Source organism: Etheostoma spectabile, unplaced genomic scaffold (assembly GCF_008692095.1).
Source record: "Etheostoma spectabile isolate EspeVRDwgs_2016 unplaced genomic scaffold, UIUC_Espe_1.0 scaffold273, whole genome shotgun sequence".
NCBI classification, from domain to species: domain Eukaryota; kingdom Metazoa; phylum Chordata; class Actinopteri; order Perciformes; family Percidae; genus Etheostoma; species Etheostoma spectabile.
Window position 1 is genome coordinate 295,337 of NW_022605577.1, and position 13,876 is coordinate 309,212.

A 13,876-nucleotide genomic window follows, 5' to 3' on the forward strand; every position below is an offset into this window, starting at 1 on the left:
GAGATTAAAAATCTCTTTTACAAGAGTGTGTTTCAAATAGACAGAGACACGTCCAGGTAAATACATAGACACACTTTCACTCATCATATTCAAACAACAACGTCAGCATAAGAAACCTGGGTCCTAAATCAATTTAAAAACAGCGACATACAGACTGCATTTGTGCAAGGTCCTTTAAAAAACCTTTGAAAGAATAAAATGAGACCAACTCCTTCAACTGGAGTTCATTTTGAAGCTGATTCCATGCAGATGGGGCTGCAAAATTAAAAGCCGTTTTGCCAAAGTCAGTGCGGGCTTTAGGGACTGTCAATAAAACCAGATCCTGTGAGCGCAGGTGATATGTACCTAAATACTCCGTTAAATATTAAATCATCTCCTACTACAGAGCATAATGCATTTTTATAGCACCACTGATTCTAAAACTCATCAATGTTATTCATTACTTTCTAAAACCGAAAATCAACCCAAACAATGGCTTTCACCAAAGAAATGACAACAGGAAGTACTTCCTGTCCTGTCCTGTCCTGTCCGGTCCTATCCTGTCCTCTACTTTGTAGCTCCAGTTTAGCTTTAGCATTGAAAACTTTTTTTTTTCGGCGTTATTGAACTTAACTAAACCCATTTGTACTTTTTCAACTTCAACATCCAGTTTAGCTTTAGCATTTCATTTTTTTTGTTATTATTTCGTCCGTATCTTCTGCATTTGTCTGCAGCTGTTAAAACCATTCATTTTTTTTAAATCTTCAGCTCTTTCAGCAGGCAATGGTATTTCTTCCATCTTTTTTCTACTATTTATACTTTTTTAAATGTTCATCTTAGGCAGTTTAGCTTTCAATTCATGCATTTTCATGCTACAGGCCCATATGGATTATGTCTTTTGTCTCCCATTTCTTACAATGTTTTAAAGCAACAGTAGAGAACTTTTGCCACGTTGGTCCCCCTACAGGTTAGAAGCGTCCCTTTATGTCTCGTTGGAACTCCAGATCCACTACCCGATCTGGCATTGCAGCCGACAGAGACCCACAAAGTGAATGCAGACGCACCATTCACCCTGTTACGAGTCGATGAACCACTGACACGATTTTGGAAATATTATTTTAAGTTACAAAAAGTTCCATAGTGTTGTTTTAACCCTCATGTTGTCCTCGGGTTAAATTTGACCCATTTTCAGTTTTTTCATCACTATAAAAAATGGGCCTTCAAAATAAAATGAAAATGTCAACACTAGAAATATCAAATAACTTTGGAAAAAATGTCAAAAAAGGCACCCACAACATTGAAAAAGTGACAAAAATGTCCGAAAAAGTGGCAACCTTTTTTCGCGGTTGACTTGAAGACAACACAAGAAAGGACTTAGACTTAGACTTCTCTTTATTAATCCTTTTGGGAAATTTCCAGCAGCAGTTTTCAGCAAAAAAAATACAGTATAGAGAGAAAAAAAGACAGTATAAAGATAACAACAATAACTATTCTATTACTACTACTAATAATAATGATAACAATAAAACCTTTGGCTATGAAAAGACATTTACCATAAATTATCAGTCAAATGTCGTGTCCAGGTATTTATGTGAGTCCAGGTACGTGTGTGTACAGTATGTCCTGTCCCAGAGTGCTTTGCTCTCAGTATGGATAATGAGGACAGTGACCCGCAGCTCTTTTGACCGTTCAATACATCCAGATTTTACATTTACATGGTATTAAAATAGACTTGGAAAGTCCAAACCTGTCCATTAGTGTGGACGGTGAAATTGTGCCGACTTTGACACTGTTCAGATCATATCACATCTTCCAAAGCAGTATTATCAGGCCTATTTCTGTGTGGTTACATCACATAGACACATATTACTTACCTGGTATTACAGATTATTGTTCAACATTTTATCTGAAATGCTCATTTTAACACTTATTTTGCACTTATCAAACACTCCTGAGTGACACCTTCTTACTCACTGTTATACAGCAACTGTTGTTTTTAGATAGCACCTACTTTAATGAATCTGTCCTGTTGGTTGTGTATTTAGTTCAGATATTAATGGACTACAGTACAATTTCTAGGAATCTGTTCCTGTGAAGATAAGATGAAGCCTGGTTCTGATTTTTGTTTTGATGACCACTCACTATGGACGTCACGATCAGTTGGTAATTGTTGGTCTTGGCTGGAAACTAGAGTGACATTTCTCACGTCGGAGACTGACACTGTCTTTTTATCTGCTCTGTCTCTCTCTTCCCCCCCCCCCCCCCCCCACCTGTGTCTCTGCACCTCGTTCCCCTTCACTGAAGGAAAAACTCCAAGGTGCAGATCAGTCGCGTCCGTGTGGAAGACTCTGGCAACTACACCTGTGTGGCTGAAAACTCCCTGGGACAAGAAAACGTCACGAGTATAATCAGCGTGCAGATCTGTGAGCAATGACACTAGCTCTATCTCGTATCTCTCTTCTACTCTCTATCCTCTATCTTCTCTACTCATCATTACTCTACTATCATCATCATTAGCTCTCTATCTATCTATCTATCTATCTATCTATCGTATCTATCTATCTATCTATCTCTCTATCTCTCTATCTGCTCCTCTCCTCTATCTATCTATCTATCTATCTATCATTACTATCTATAGCTATGTATCTATCCGTCTATCCTATCTATTAGTATCTATTATCTATCTATATCTATCTATCTGCAGTATAAATATGTCTATTTTTCTATCTATCTTATCTCTATACTATCTATCTACTACTATCTATCTATCTATCTACATTATCTATCTATCTATCTATATCCATCCATCTATCTATCTACCTATCTATATATCCATCTATCATCATCTACATTATCTATCTATTCTATCTATTTAGCTATCCATCTATCTTTAATCTATCTACATTATCCATCTATCTATCTATCTATCTACATTATCTATCTATCCATCTATCTATTATCAATAGTAATCTATCTATCTATCTATTTAGCTATACCATTTATCTTATCTATATCATTTATATTATCTATCTCATTATCATCATCTATCTATCATATACATATCATCATCTATTTAGCTAGCTGATCTTATCTCTACTTATCTATCAATTATTATCTATCTGATAAATTAATGCTGATTGTAGCAAACCTATATTAACTTACGATAAAAACAATTTAGCACATCAATACAAAGTCCTTCTTACATGCTTTGTTCTTTAAGCTTTCCTTCCTAAATGTGTTTTTATAATAGTTTCTTTCATCTGTCTTTCTAAAAAGCTAAAACTTTATGTTCGTTTCCTAAGACCAACGGGGATCTCTTGGACTGGCTAGTAAACTTTGATCACCCTGTCTTTTAACAAAAAATATGAGAGCTATTATTCAGTTATTGTTCAACAACTTCACTTTCTAAGAGGTTTCTTTTTTAGAATAAAAGGATCAGAATAGAATAGATTTGCATGTGTTTAATATCAAAGATTCAATATCAAAGATGGAGAAACCTGATCATGTAATCTCAACCTTTTATATTACTTCTTATTTATTGACTCATTTAACCCTTAATTGGACTTTGTTCGATGATACAAACTCAATCAATACTATTAAAACAGACAAAAGACTTATATAACATAAGCATCATAATAAATCAATATACATGTATCAATATATATACTTATATATATATATATATATATCATAATATATATCAATTATGTTATTATAATTTGTCATATATACTGTATTATAAGGAAAAATCCGATCATCAAAATCATCATAATTTATCATAACATAGAATAAAAAAATATACATATATATATACATAATATACATGTATATTAATATATATATATATATATATATATATATATAATTTAAGGAAAAATGAAATGATTAAAGGGGGAATAAATATATTGTAAACTATTAATTAATTTTAGGCTTAGGAAATAGGCAGAGCCCTAAAGTCTCAAAACAGAACGAGGAAAACAGAAAAAAGTTATTATTTACTCGTAAATATGCACAAACATTTTCAGTTTAAGTGGAAGAGGAAGAAGACAGAGTCTTGTGTGTTGGGAGTGGGGGAGGGGCGGGGGGGGGGGGGGGTAGATAGAGTTGTCCCACTAAACTCTTTGAAATTCACTTAATTCCTACTTAATACATACATTATAAATTCATACTGACAGGCATGTGGTACAGTGTGTGGTAAGATATTATTTAGGACTATGGCTGCCATTAAAAATGTGATTTTAACACAAAGTTGCAGCATCTTTTGTATCTTTTTTTCCCTGTCTGCCTGTCCTCCTTGCAGTGACCACCACCACCACCACCCCGTCTTCAGGCGTGAGTCACGCGAGGCGCTGCAACGACTCGGAGAAGGCCTACTGCGTTAACGGAGGAGACTGTTACTTCATACATGGTATTAACCAGCTGTCCTGCAAGTAAGTCCATGCCCGGTCGGCCCCTGTCCCCTCAGTCATCACTGTGTAGTCGCTCCCCTGTCTCTCCTCCCTCTGTCTTTCTGTCTCTGTCTCTCTGGTCTCACACACTGTGTTGCTTGTCTTCTGTTCCCTGTATTTCCCTCCCCACAGACAGGCACCTGCAGCCCACCTAGACGCTCACTATGCATTGTGTCTAAAGCTTGTTGTTTATGAGATTGTCACAGAAGAAAAGGGATTTTGGATAAAGCTGATGGCTTGGACAGATCCTCACTTGGACATTCTGTCCGCACATATGGGAATTGGTTGTATCTTGTTCTAAGATGATTACTTTAGCTTAGTGAGTTTGCTTGTGGTAACAGAAAGTCATAAAACAGATGCCAAGAAATGCAAAGCTATTAGAACCGAATGAACAGTTAAGGTGTCTTTGCATTTCAAATGACATTTATTACATCAGATTGTTTTTTTGTATTCAAAATAAACACCTGGTCATTTCTTTTCTTTTGGCCATTTTTCATGAATAAAAACAAAGAGCCCTGACTTTTTTTAGATTAGATGCAAATGAAATGCAATACCCTGGACGTGTCTCTGTGTTCCCAAGGCTAGCCTTGGGTTGTGTTTTGTGAGAGATTGGTACGTGCTGTATCTTCGCAGTTCAGATAGCAAAAAACAAAAGAAAGAAAGAAAGTGAGATGGATTTTTGAAATAGAGTTGAACTACTAAAATGAGATATCACTGTCTAAAGTCAAGAATACTGTCTTGCCAGCAAAGGTTTCGATAATATCAGCATAACATCAGCAGTTTGTAAGCTGTGGGTTGACTTCACTGTATATATACTGTGTGTACTGAATATGTACTGTATATATAAAAAGTTTTAATTTGAGAGGCAGGCGGAAACAAATAGCTTATTTGATCCTGCCCCTTATTTCACAAAATCATATTTTTTCACAAAGTAAATAGATATGCAAATACAGCATACAATCTTTCAGGTCTTACAATAACTTACAACAATACAACAATAACAATAATACTATCAAATTACAATACTGTTCCCTTGTTTAGACCTATTTTCTGTATTGATCACCCCCCCCCCCCAAACTGAAACACACAGGCTTTTAACAGTAGTTTGCACTACTAGAGGTTGCTCAAACATACAATGTCCTCTTAGATGATATCCCCCCATCTCTTTCCTTAAACATTGCACATACTGTATGTTACAAGGTAAATTATTTTCTTCAACTTTAAACTTAAATTGTGCAATTTTTAATGTGACGATGTCCATAAATTTCAGCAAATGTGAATTAAAAAACGATTGATTGACATGGATTTATTATCCTAATTGCTCGTTTTTGCAAAGCGCAAATCTTTTGTACGCTGCTTTGGTCGGTATTTCCCCAAACTTCCACACATTATAACATATATGTTAAAATTAGTGTGTAGTACTGATTGTGTAAAGTATTTTGGTTCAAGATGTATCTAGTTTTTCTTAATATAACAATACTCCTGGCCATCATTACAAATGTCATTTAACTAAAGGATAAACTATTTTGGGCCTAAAAGTGACCCCTGTGGAACGCCACAGGAAATACTAAGACTCACTGACCAGTGATTACCCATTTGAGCAAACTGACACCTGTTCTCAACATAGTTTTTTATCCAGCTAAAGGCCACACCTCTATTCCATACCTTTCTCATTTTTTAACAGGATTTTGTGATCTACAGTATCAAAAGCTTTTTTCAGATCAATGAAAATCCCTATTGCATAGTTTTTATTTTCAATACAATTTCTTAATCTTTCAACTAACTCAATAAGTGCAATAGACGGTGACCTATCGCATCTGAATCCATACTGACTGTCCTTTAGTAAATTGTATCTGTCAACAAAATTATTTAACCTTTTGACAAATAGTTTTCAAGTATTTTTGAGAATTGAGATAGCAAGCGAGGTATTGGTCCATAGTTATTGAACATATGCGAATCAACAGATTTATACAATGGGATGAATTTAGCTACTTTAATCTTATCAGGAAATACTCCTCTTTAAAATGATAGATTATAATAGTGGGTCAACTATCCCGTCTATTGTTTTTTGTGCTAGAGATTTCAATGTCATCACAATCTATAGAAGTTGTATTATTGCATTTATTTACAATATCAGGGAAACGTTCATTAAACATTTGACCTAAGGCAGAAACATTGCTGAAAAAAAAAAAGAACTTGGAAAAGTCTCCTTTGATGACAGTGTTTGTGGGAATAATATTGATATGGACAATACTATACAAATATAGATAAAAAATGTTGTTATCTTCCATTAGACAGTATAGCGGACATTTGTCTCCTTGGTCCAATCAGGTGTCTTGTAGAGCATGGGAGTTGATTCTACTGTTCTCTTTCTACCAAGAGCACATTATTGCTCAGAGGAACTTCACAGGTCGTGAAAAGTGAAAGAGGACATCCTGTGACGTAGTTTATTAGCCGCTGCCTCTGTTGTCGGTCACTCTGTTGGCATGTAACCACCAAACACTTTGCATGCTGAGGGCACCTAGGAGAGTAAAGAGGACAGGGGAGAAGAGAGTAGTTGTAATATCTGAAAAACATCCTGGATTTTTTTGTGAGGCTGCCCATTTAAGTGTGTGTTAGCCTACATATTATGAACTTATGAATTGTCACTTACCACCATCTGTCGTTAGCCGCTGTACGCAGCTATGCTAGTTACCTAGCAACCATAATTACAGTATTGCTTATTTCTAATAGGTAGCCATTATTGACTGCACTTTAATTTTAAAGTTTCTCTATAGAGCCCCCCCCCCCCCCACTAACAGTTTTCTCGTATAGACCCCCCCCCTCTACAATTTCGTCTATAGATCTCTCCCCCTACAGTTTTCCCTTAAGAACCCTCCTTACCAGGTTTTCTCTATAGAGCCCCCCCTACAGGTTTCTCTATAGAGATATATTCTATAGTACTGTAAGCCTTTTTCTAAATGTCTAACATATGTTTGCTGCTGGCCCCACACTGGATAAGTACCATATACTACCACACTTCAAAATATCCAAACTGTCCCTTTAAATGGCACAGTATGCTGACAGCTGTAAGCTCAATACAATACAAACTGCCTTTTTGCAATCAAAGCTTTGTATGAACCTAAGCTATGGAAAAGTCTTTGTTTTCCACTTTGTGAAATGTACATTTTCAAAACTGGAGGTTGTGTTGCTTCACTTCCAACTTGCCATGCGTGCAGGGTCATTTTGGAGATGTGTAGCAAACACTTCCCCTGAGTGTGGATAACAGATGGCGTGTATAGTCATATATGATCAAGAGCTTTGTTGTTATGCTGCCTGTACAGTTGGATGTATCTGTTAGAAATCCTTCTCTAGATCCTGCCTGTTTCAGATCTACACTCTTTGTTTCTTCATTTCCATTTCTCTCTCTCACTTCCTCTCTCTGCTTCCCCTCCTCACTCTCTCTCCCCACTCTCTATCCCTCATCTGATATACCTTCCGGTCATTGCTGAAGGATAAATCAGGATTCTTTTTTTCATGGTGCTGACAAGCAGAAAACTTTGTTCGAGAGGGTTGCATAAAGACACATGGTGTTGCGTATTTAGCAATTTAGGAGTACAAAATGGGCCGGATTGTACGACTTTCTGTGCATGATTGTGCTACACACAAGCATATTTCAAGAAGCTACAATAGGCTCGAAAGATAGTGGCACACTAGCCGGCAGTTTCCGGAGAGTTACTGCAGCTTCTCAGCTCTGTCATCCTTTTGTTGGCCTGTCTGTTTGGGCCGGTGGATAACAGGATGTAAATAAGACCCCTGACTGTAGACTGTCTGCTCAGCTTGTTCCCTTCAGAGATATAGGTAGACCCCCCCCCAATCGCACACGAAGACATTGACAACAGCCGCAAATCAGGGCACTGCATGGCACTGGCAGGCGGCAGGAATGTTTTAATATCCCTAAAATTTGAGTGGTATTTGCAAGCTCTTTTGTGCCGACCATGGAGACATATAATCTCCTCTTCCCTTTACAGCAAAATGGAGTCTGTAGGTTAAAGTGGAGGACAGCACATACAGAAAGGCACCCTGGCTTAAACAGAGAGTGGAGGTTAAAATGGAGATCAGTACATACAAATATGCCCGCTGGCGAGCTGTTGGCAGTCAAAGCTTGGTGTGTCTTGCTTACTCAATGTTCCTTTAACCTATGTTATAGCTTTCTGTGTACAGTTGCAGATACTCTGATTAATATTGTTGCTAAACTCCAGTCTGGCTGCCAGGCAATGTATTCCCAGCTCCAGTATAGGTTGAAAATGCCAAATCCCCCCATTTGAATCAATAAAGTTAATGTAATCGAATCGAATCTACAAATGCCACAAGTTCAGGCTTGAATTGAACATAATGTCCACAGCTGTCTGTGGGATTTTTTTTCTCTCTTCATTTTTACTTTGTATGATAAATATAAAATGAAATGAATCACAGGCTTTTGCTTTCCTTCAGATGGTTTGAACCAAAGGTTTGCAGGCTTTTCTTTCCCTCTGTGCTCACTCTCACGGCAGAAAGAACAGTACAATGGGGGGGGGGGGGGGGGGGGGGGGGGGGGGGAGAAAAGAGGGGACATGAGAACCAGGGAGAAACAGAAGAGAAGAAGGTGAAAGAGAAAAGAAATGATATACAGTAAAAGGTCTGCCGGCATAGGGCTGCCTCTGCTCCGAGTGTCTCGCATCTCTCTCTCTCTCTCTCTCTCTCTCTCTCTCTCTCTCTCTCTCTCTACTCTATTTATAACTCTATGGGAAATTGCTGAGTGGGCTCTTCTGAGGGGTTTTGCTATAATTGATTCAAAATGCAAGTTGTCTCTTTAGTGGTGAGAAAGAGGAGAAATGGATCCCCAGTCAGTAACATGGACTGTATGCAGGCGGATGGACGGAGGTCCTTGCCTTTTAAACTGGATCCATTTGTTGACCTGATACTAAATCACTATAATAAAAACAATATGGCTATTAGAGCCAGAGAACTTCTGTTATCCTGTAAAGGGCCACACCCATGCATGATAGCAGAACACTGGGGTTGATCTATTGCTTTGATTCATCTACCGTATAATGTGCACTGCAGTTGGATCAGATTTTCTATAACATGCCTATTTTTCATTTGACTGCAGTAAAAGCTGATCTACTATCACTTATAGCAATAAAGACATTCAATCAATTAGGCCTGGCTGGGTAAAAGCCATGACACTCATCATGATTATATTATAATTCAAGACATTTCAGAATTTGAAGCTCTCTCTCAAAATGATTTTCTCAAGGACACGAATTGAAATGTAGTGTTTCATTTAAAGAGCTGATAAGCTGGATAGAAAAGAACGGCAGTACTATTGAGTTAAAAAAAGAACAATATTTCGGGCTATGTATGTGTATCAATTTCCGAGCGATGGTTATGCAGGGAGGAGGCTACTTGTTAGTTCCAGTGTTGTGATTTTGATGGCTGTTGCCTGCATATGAATCATACGCAGCCCGTGGTATCGCTGACAGCTCGCCACCCATCCAGAAACAAAACACCCCACTCTGCAGCTGTATGTAAACTCTTGTGTTATTTATGCTCATGAAATAGCAAAAACCTATTCCAACCATTTTCATGCTCACACGCTGTGGAGGTCCGTATCTCTCTCTCTGTCTCTCTCTTTCTGCTTCTATCTTCTGTCTCTGTGTGTGTGTGTGTGTGTGTGTGTGTGTGTGTGTGTGTGTGTGTGTGTGTGTGTGTGTGTGTGTGTGTGTGTGTGTGTGTGAGTGTGTGTGTGTGTGTGTGTCACCTTTATACTTCTATGTGGTGAAAACCAGATATGTTTTAATTTTACACATCCCCAATTTTGGCCTAGGGTCATTTTAACAAGTCCTCATTCTTTAAGGCTTATTCACAGGATTCCTTGGAGGATTTTTGTCGTTGTTGGGTGTTTCAATGGGTTCCCAGGCTTTCACAGCAAACACACAAACACAGCGTTACACAAAGCAAGGATGTTTTTTTTCACTGAGCAGCACTCTCCGTAACCACTACACGTGCATGCCTGAACAGGGCTTTGATTTCCTGCTGGGTGTGTGCGTTAAAAAATGTCTATCTGAAATATGGGTTTCTTTTTAACCAAATTACCACTACAAAATGAATTGGATTCCTTACAACGCTTTTTGCAAATACAATTGATCCCTTTCCTTCCTCTGATTTTACCTATTTGTCCAAATAATTCATGATTTTTAACTCAAGTATTAGGTATAATTGTTACGGGGGGGGTATGAGGATTGGACCCAAATGCAGAGAGGAGGCGGCAGGCAGGAGTAGGAACCAAGGTTTTATGTCAAAACCAACGTAACCCGAGGACACATATCCAGAATCCAAGAGGAAAACATCCAAAAAGCTCCAAAAACAAACAATAACCAGGGTCAGGGAACAGGAACAAAATCAGGAACACTGCAACAAGGTGACGTAAGGACAGGTGAACAACCAGAACGATTCGACAAGAGACAAAGGAAACACTGGGGTTAAATACAAGAGGTAACGAGGTAATGGGGAACAGGTGAGACGTCAGGTGGATCACATTAGGGCGGGGCAGGACAATCAGACAAACAAAGTAAAGCTAGACTAGACAAGACAAGACAAGACAAGACAGGAAGCGGACTACCAAAATAAAGCAGAAGCATAACAAACACACACAGGGAAACATAAGACAGAATCTATGACACCAGACTAGGGAGAAAACCGGGACGAAAACACGGGGAAGGCCAAACGGGAAAATAACCCCAAACAAAAACCCCAACCCACAACAATAATTCTATATAGAGGAGGTTCATCGACCATGAATTCCAAAAAGTAGTGTAAAACTAGTTAGTGATAGTAAGGTGGTGTTAGTGAAAACTTAAAAATAGTCTGAAAAAGTTACAAAAATGTCATTTCTGTCAGTTTTTTGACCCAGGAGGACAACACAAAGGTTAAAACTTGACCTCAAAATACTCCGACGGAGCCAAGGCACATTCAACGACATTCAGACTACGTTTTTGTTATTAAATATTCTTTTTATTATGCAATAATCACACAATACACTGGGACATAAGAACACATCCCAGGACCAAAAAAAAAGACCCAACAAAAACACAACAGCAGGAACAGAGCTGACATTCAGACTCCTTATGTGTTTTATGGATTTCTAATCATTATATCACTTACTGATGAAGTCATAAGCATAGCAGGGAATATCCAGGAGGCCAGTGATAAAGTATGTGTTTACATATTACTTAACCCATCCACATTTTGTATGTTCATAAGATTATTGGAATGAGTCATGTGAAGTATTTAAAGCTGCTTCAAATTATAATTTGATAGTAACAGTGGAGTTGTAATGTGAAAAGAGCGACAAATGCTTTTTCTTCTGTTAGATTAAAACGCGGCTGTATTAAATTAAATAGTTGGGAGCTATTAGTACAGAGAATTCTTTGGCTTCAGATTTGATTTCCAATCCAGCACGTGTTGAAGTATTTAGGATGTGCATACAATGTACCAAATGTATCGAATGTAACCTACAGAACATTATCACTGTGCGGCTTCAGCTCTACTGAACGTTACAATTAATTTAAAGGTCCCATATTGTAAAAAGTGAGATTTATTATACTTTTACAATACTATATATAGTTAGAAAGTGTCGTCAGAGTCATTCCCAGGCCGCAATGGGGGTGCAGAGGCCGAAGACATAAAAATGCTGACCAATCAGAGCAGACTGGGCTTTTTCAGGGAGGGCGCTTAAAGAGACAGGTGCTAAAATGGAACGTTTCAGAGAAAGAATCATTCTAGTAGAAACCCAAAAACAAGTATGAACCTGAAAATAATAATAGGGGACCTTTATACTTACCGTTTTGGGTTTCATCGCCAAAGATTTTAACGTTTTGGTTCACTCTCACGGCGCTCATCAGGCTTATTTCCCACAAAAGTAGTCAGTTTTTTTCAGTGACGAAGCTCTGATAAACCCACGGCCCTACCAGCGAACGAGCCAGATATTTTTCTCAGGAGCAGGTGGAGTCTTTGTTCATTGCTCAACATATCTTGGCTGGCATGTAAGCCAATAAAAAGGATTTTGAGGCTGTAATGATCATTTATTTGACTCAGATTGAACAAAAACACAGCAGGAACGGAGCTGACATTCAGACTACTTATGTGTTTGTTGAATTTCTAACTCCTATATCTCTCTCTCTCTCTCTCTGATAAAAGCATAAACATAGCAGGAAATATCTAGTGAGGCCTGTAACCCATCCACAATTTGTACCATAAGCTCATTGAAATTATTCATGTAATGTATTTAATGCGGCTCCAAACTATATTTTGATAGTCACAGTGGAGTTGTAATGTGAAAATAGTGACAAATGCTTTTTTTCTCATATATTGGAGTATCAAAGAGTGTTATCTAGCTCTGCTCTGATTGGTCAGTTTGACTCCCAGTCATGCAGAACACAACCACCGGAGTGTTTTGTTAATCTCGGATGATGTCACCCAGCCAAAAGGTATAGACAGTGGGATGTATAGTTCAGAGAATATGGCGGGAATCACAGAAAAAGTCGCAATTCCAAATCCATCTGCTACTTCAGCACCACGGACAGCGCCGTTCATTCACTAATACACAGCACGGCCTGCTGATATTTCAGAGCCATGGTTCAACATTAAATGGCAGACGAGATCCGTATAAACTGCCCTTGTCTGCTGTTTTACAGTTTTTACGGGCATATTTTATGCTGTACTTAAAAGTATTCCCTTGCTTTGCTTTTTTTTTTTTTCATCATGGTTTTGGCCAGGGGTTAAGAAATGGACGCAATGAATGAGAGTCCATAATGAGGCGAATGTGACTGAGTGTGTGTGTGTGTGTGTGTGTGTGTATGTGTGTGTGTGTGTGTGTGCATCTGTGTTTGTATGTGAGAGGTTGTTGGAGGTTAACGACTATACGTTTGATCCCTCCTATTACCTGCACCCCCATCACATGACCCCCATGACTGTGATGATGTCTTAACTGTAGCGGTGATGTCATATTGATGGCGGTGATGTCACGGTATGCAGCTCATCTCTCTCTCTGTAGTTGGTGGATTGTGCTGTTTCTAATCCCTCATCTCTCTGCTCTCTTATGTCTCCCTCCTTCCCTTCCTCTCTCTGGTTTCCCTTCTTTTCTATCTGTCTTTGTGAACTTACCCTCCTCTCTTTCCTCCTGTCAAACCCTCTTTCTGCCCTCTGTATCTTTAACCCTCCCCCCTCTGTGTCTTGTTTTCCCTCCATCAGGTGTCCCAATGACTATACGGGGGACCGCTGTCAAAACTCCGTCATGGCCGGTTTCTACAGTATGTCCATTTGCTCTTGTCTGTCTTCTTCCCACTGAGATGCTGCATGCTACATCGGAGGAGTTAGATGGAGGGTGAAGGCTCTTTGTGTGTGTGTGTGTGTGTGTGTGTGTGTGT

General features: G+C 38.5%; 1 protein-coding gene across 1 annotated transcript in view; it reads left to right on the forward strand.

The window, feature by feature from the left end:
- The window catches only part of LOC116685920 (pro-neuregulin-2, membrane-bound isoform), an 81,793-nt gene that overhangs the window by 47,335 nt on the left and 20,582 nt on the right, over positions 1-13,876 (forward strand). The window contains exons 3-5 of the mRNA XM_032510838.1: positions 2,284-2,402; positions 4,280-4,409; positions 13,701-13,759. Of these exons, the coding sequence (XP_032366729.1) occupies positions 2,284-2,402; positions 4,280-4,409; positions 13,701-13,759 (308 nt within the window). The remainder of the gene's footprint in view (positions 1-2,283; positions 2,403-4,279; positions 4,410-13,700; positions 13,760-13,876) is intronic.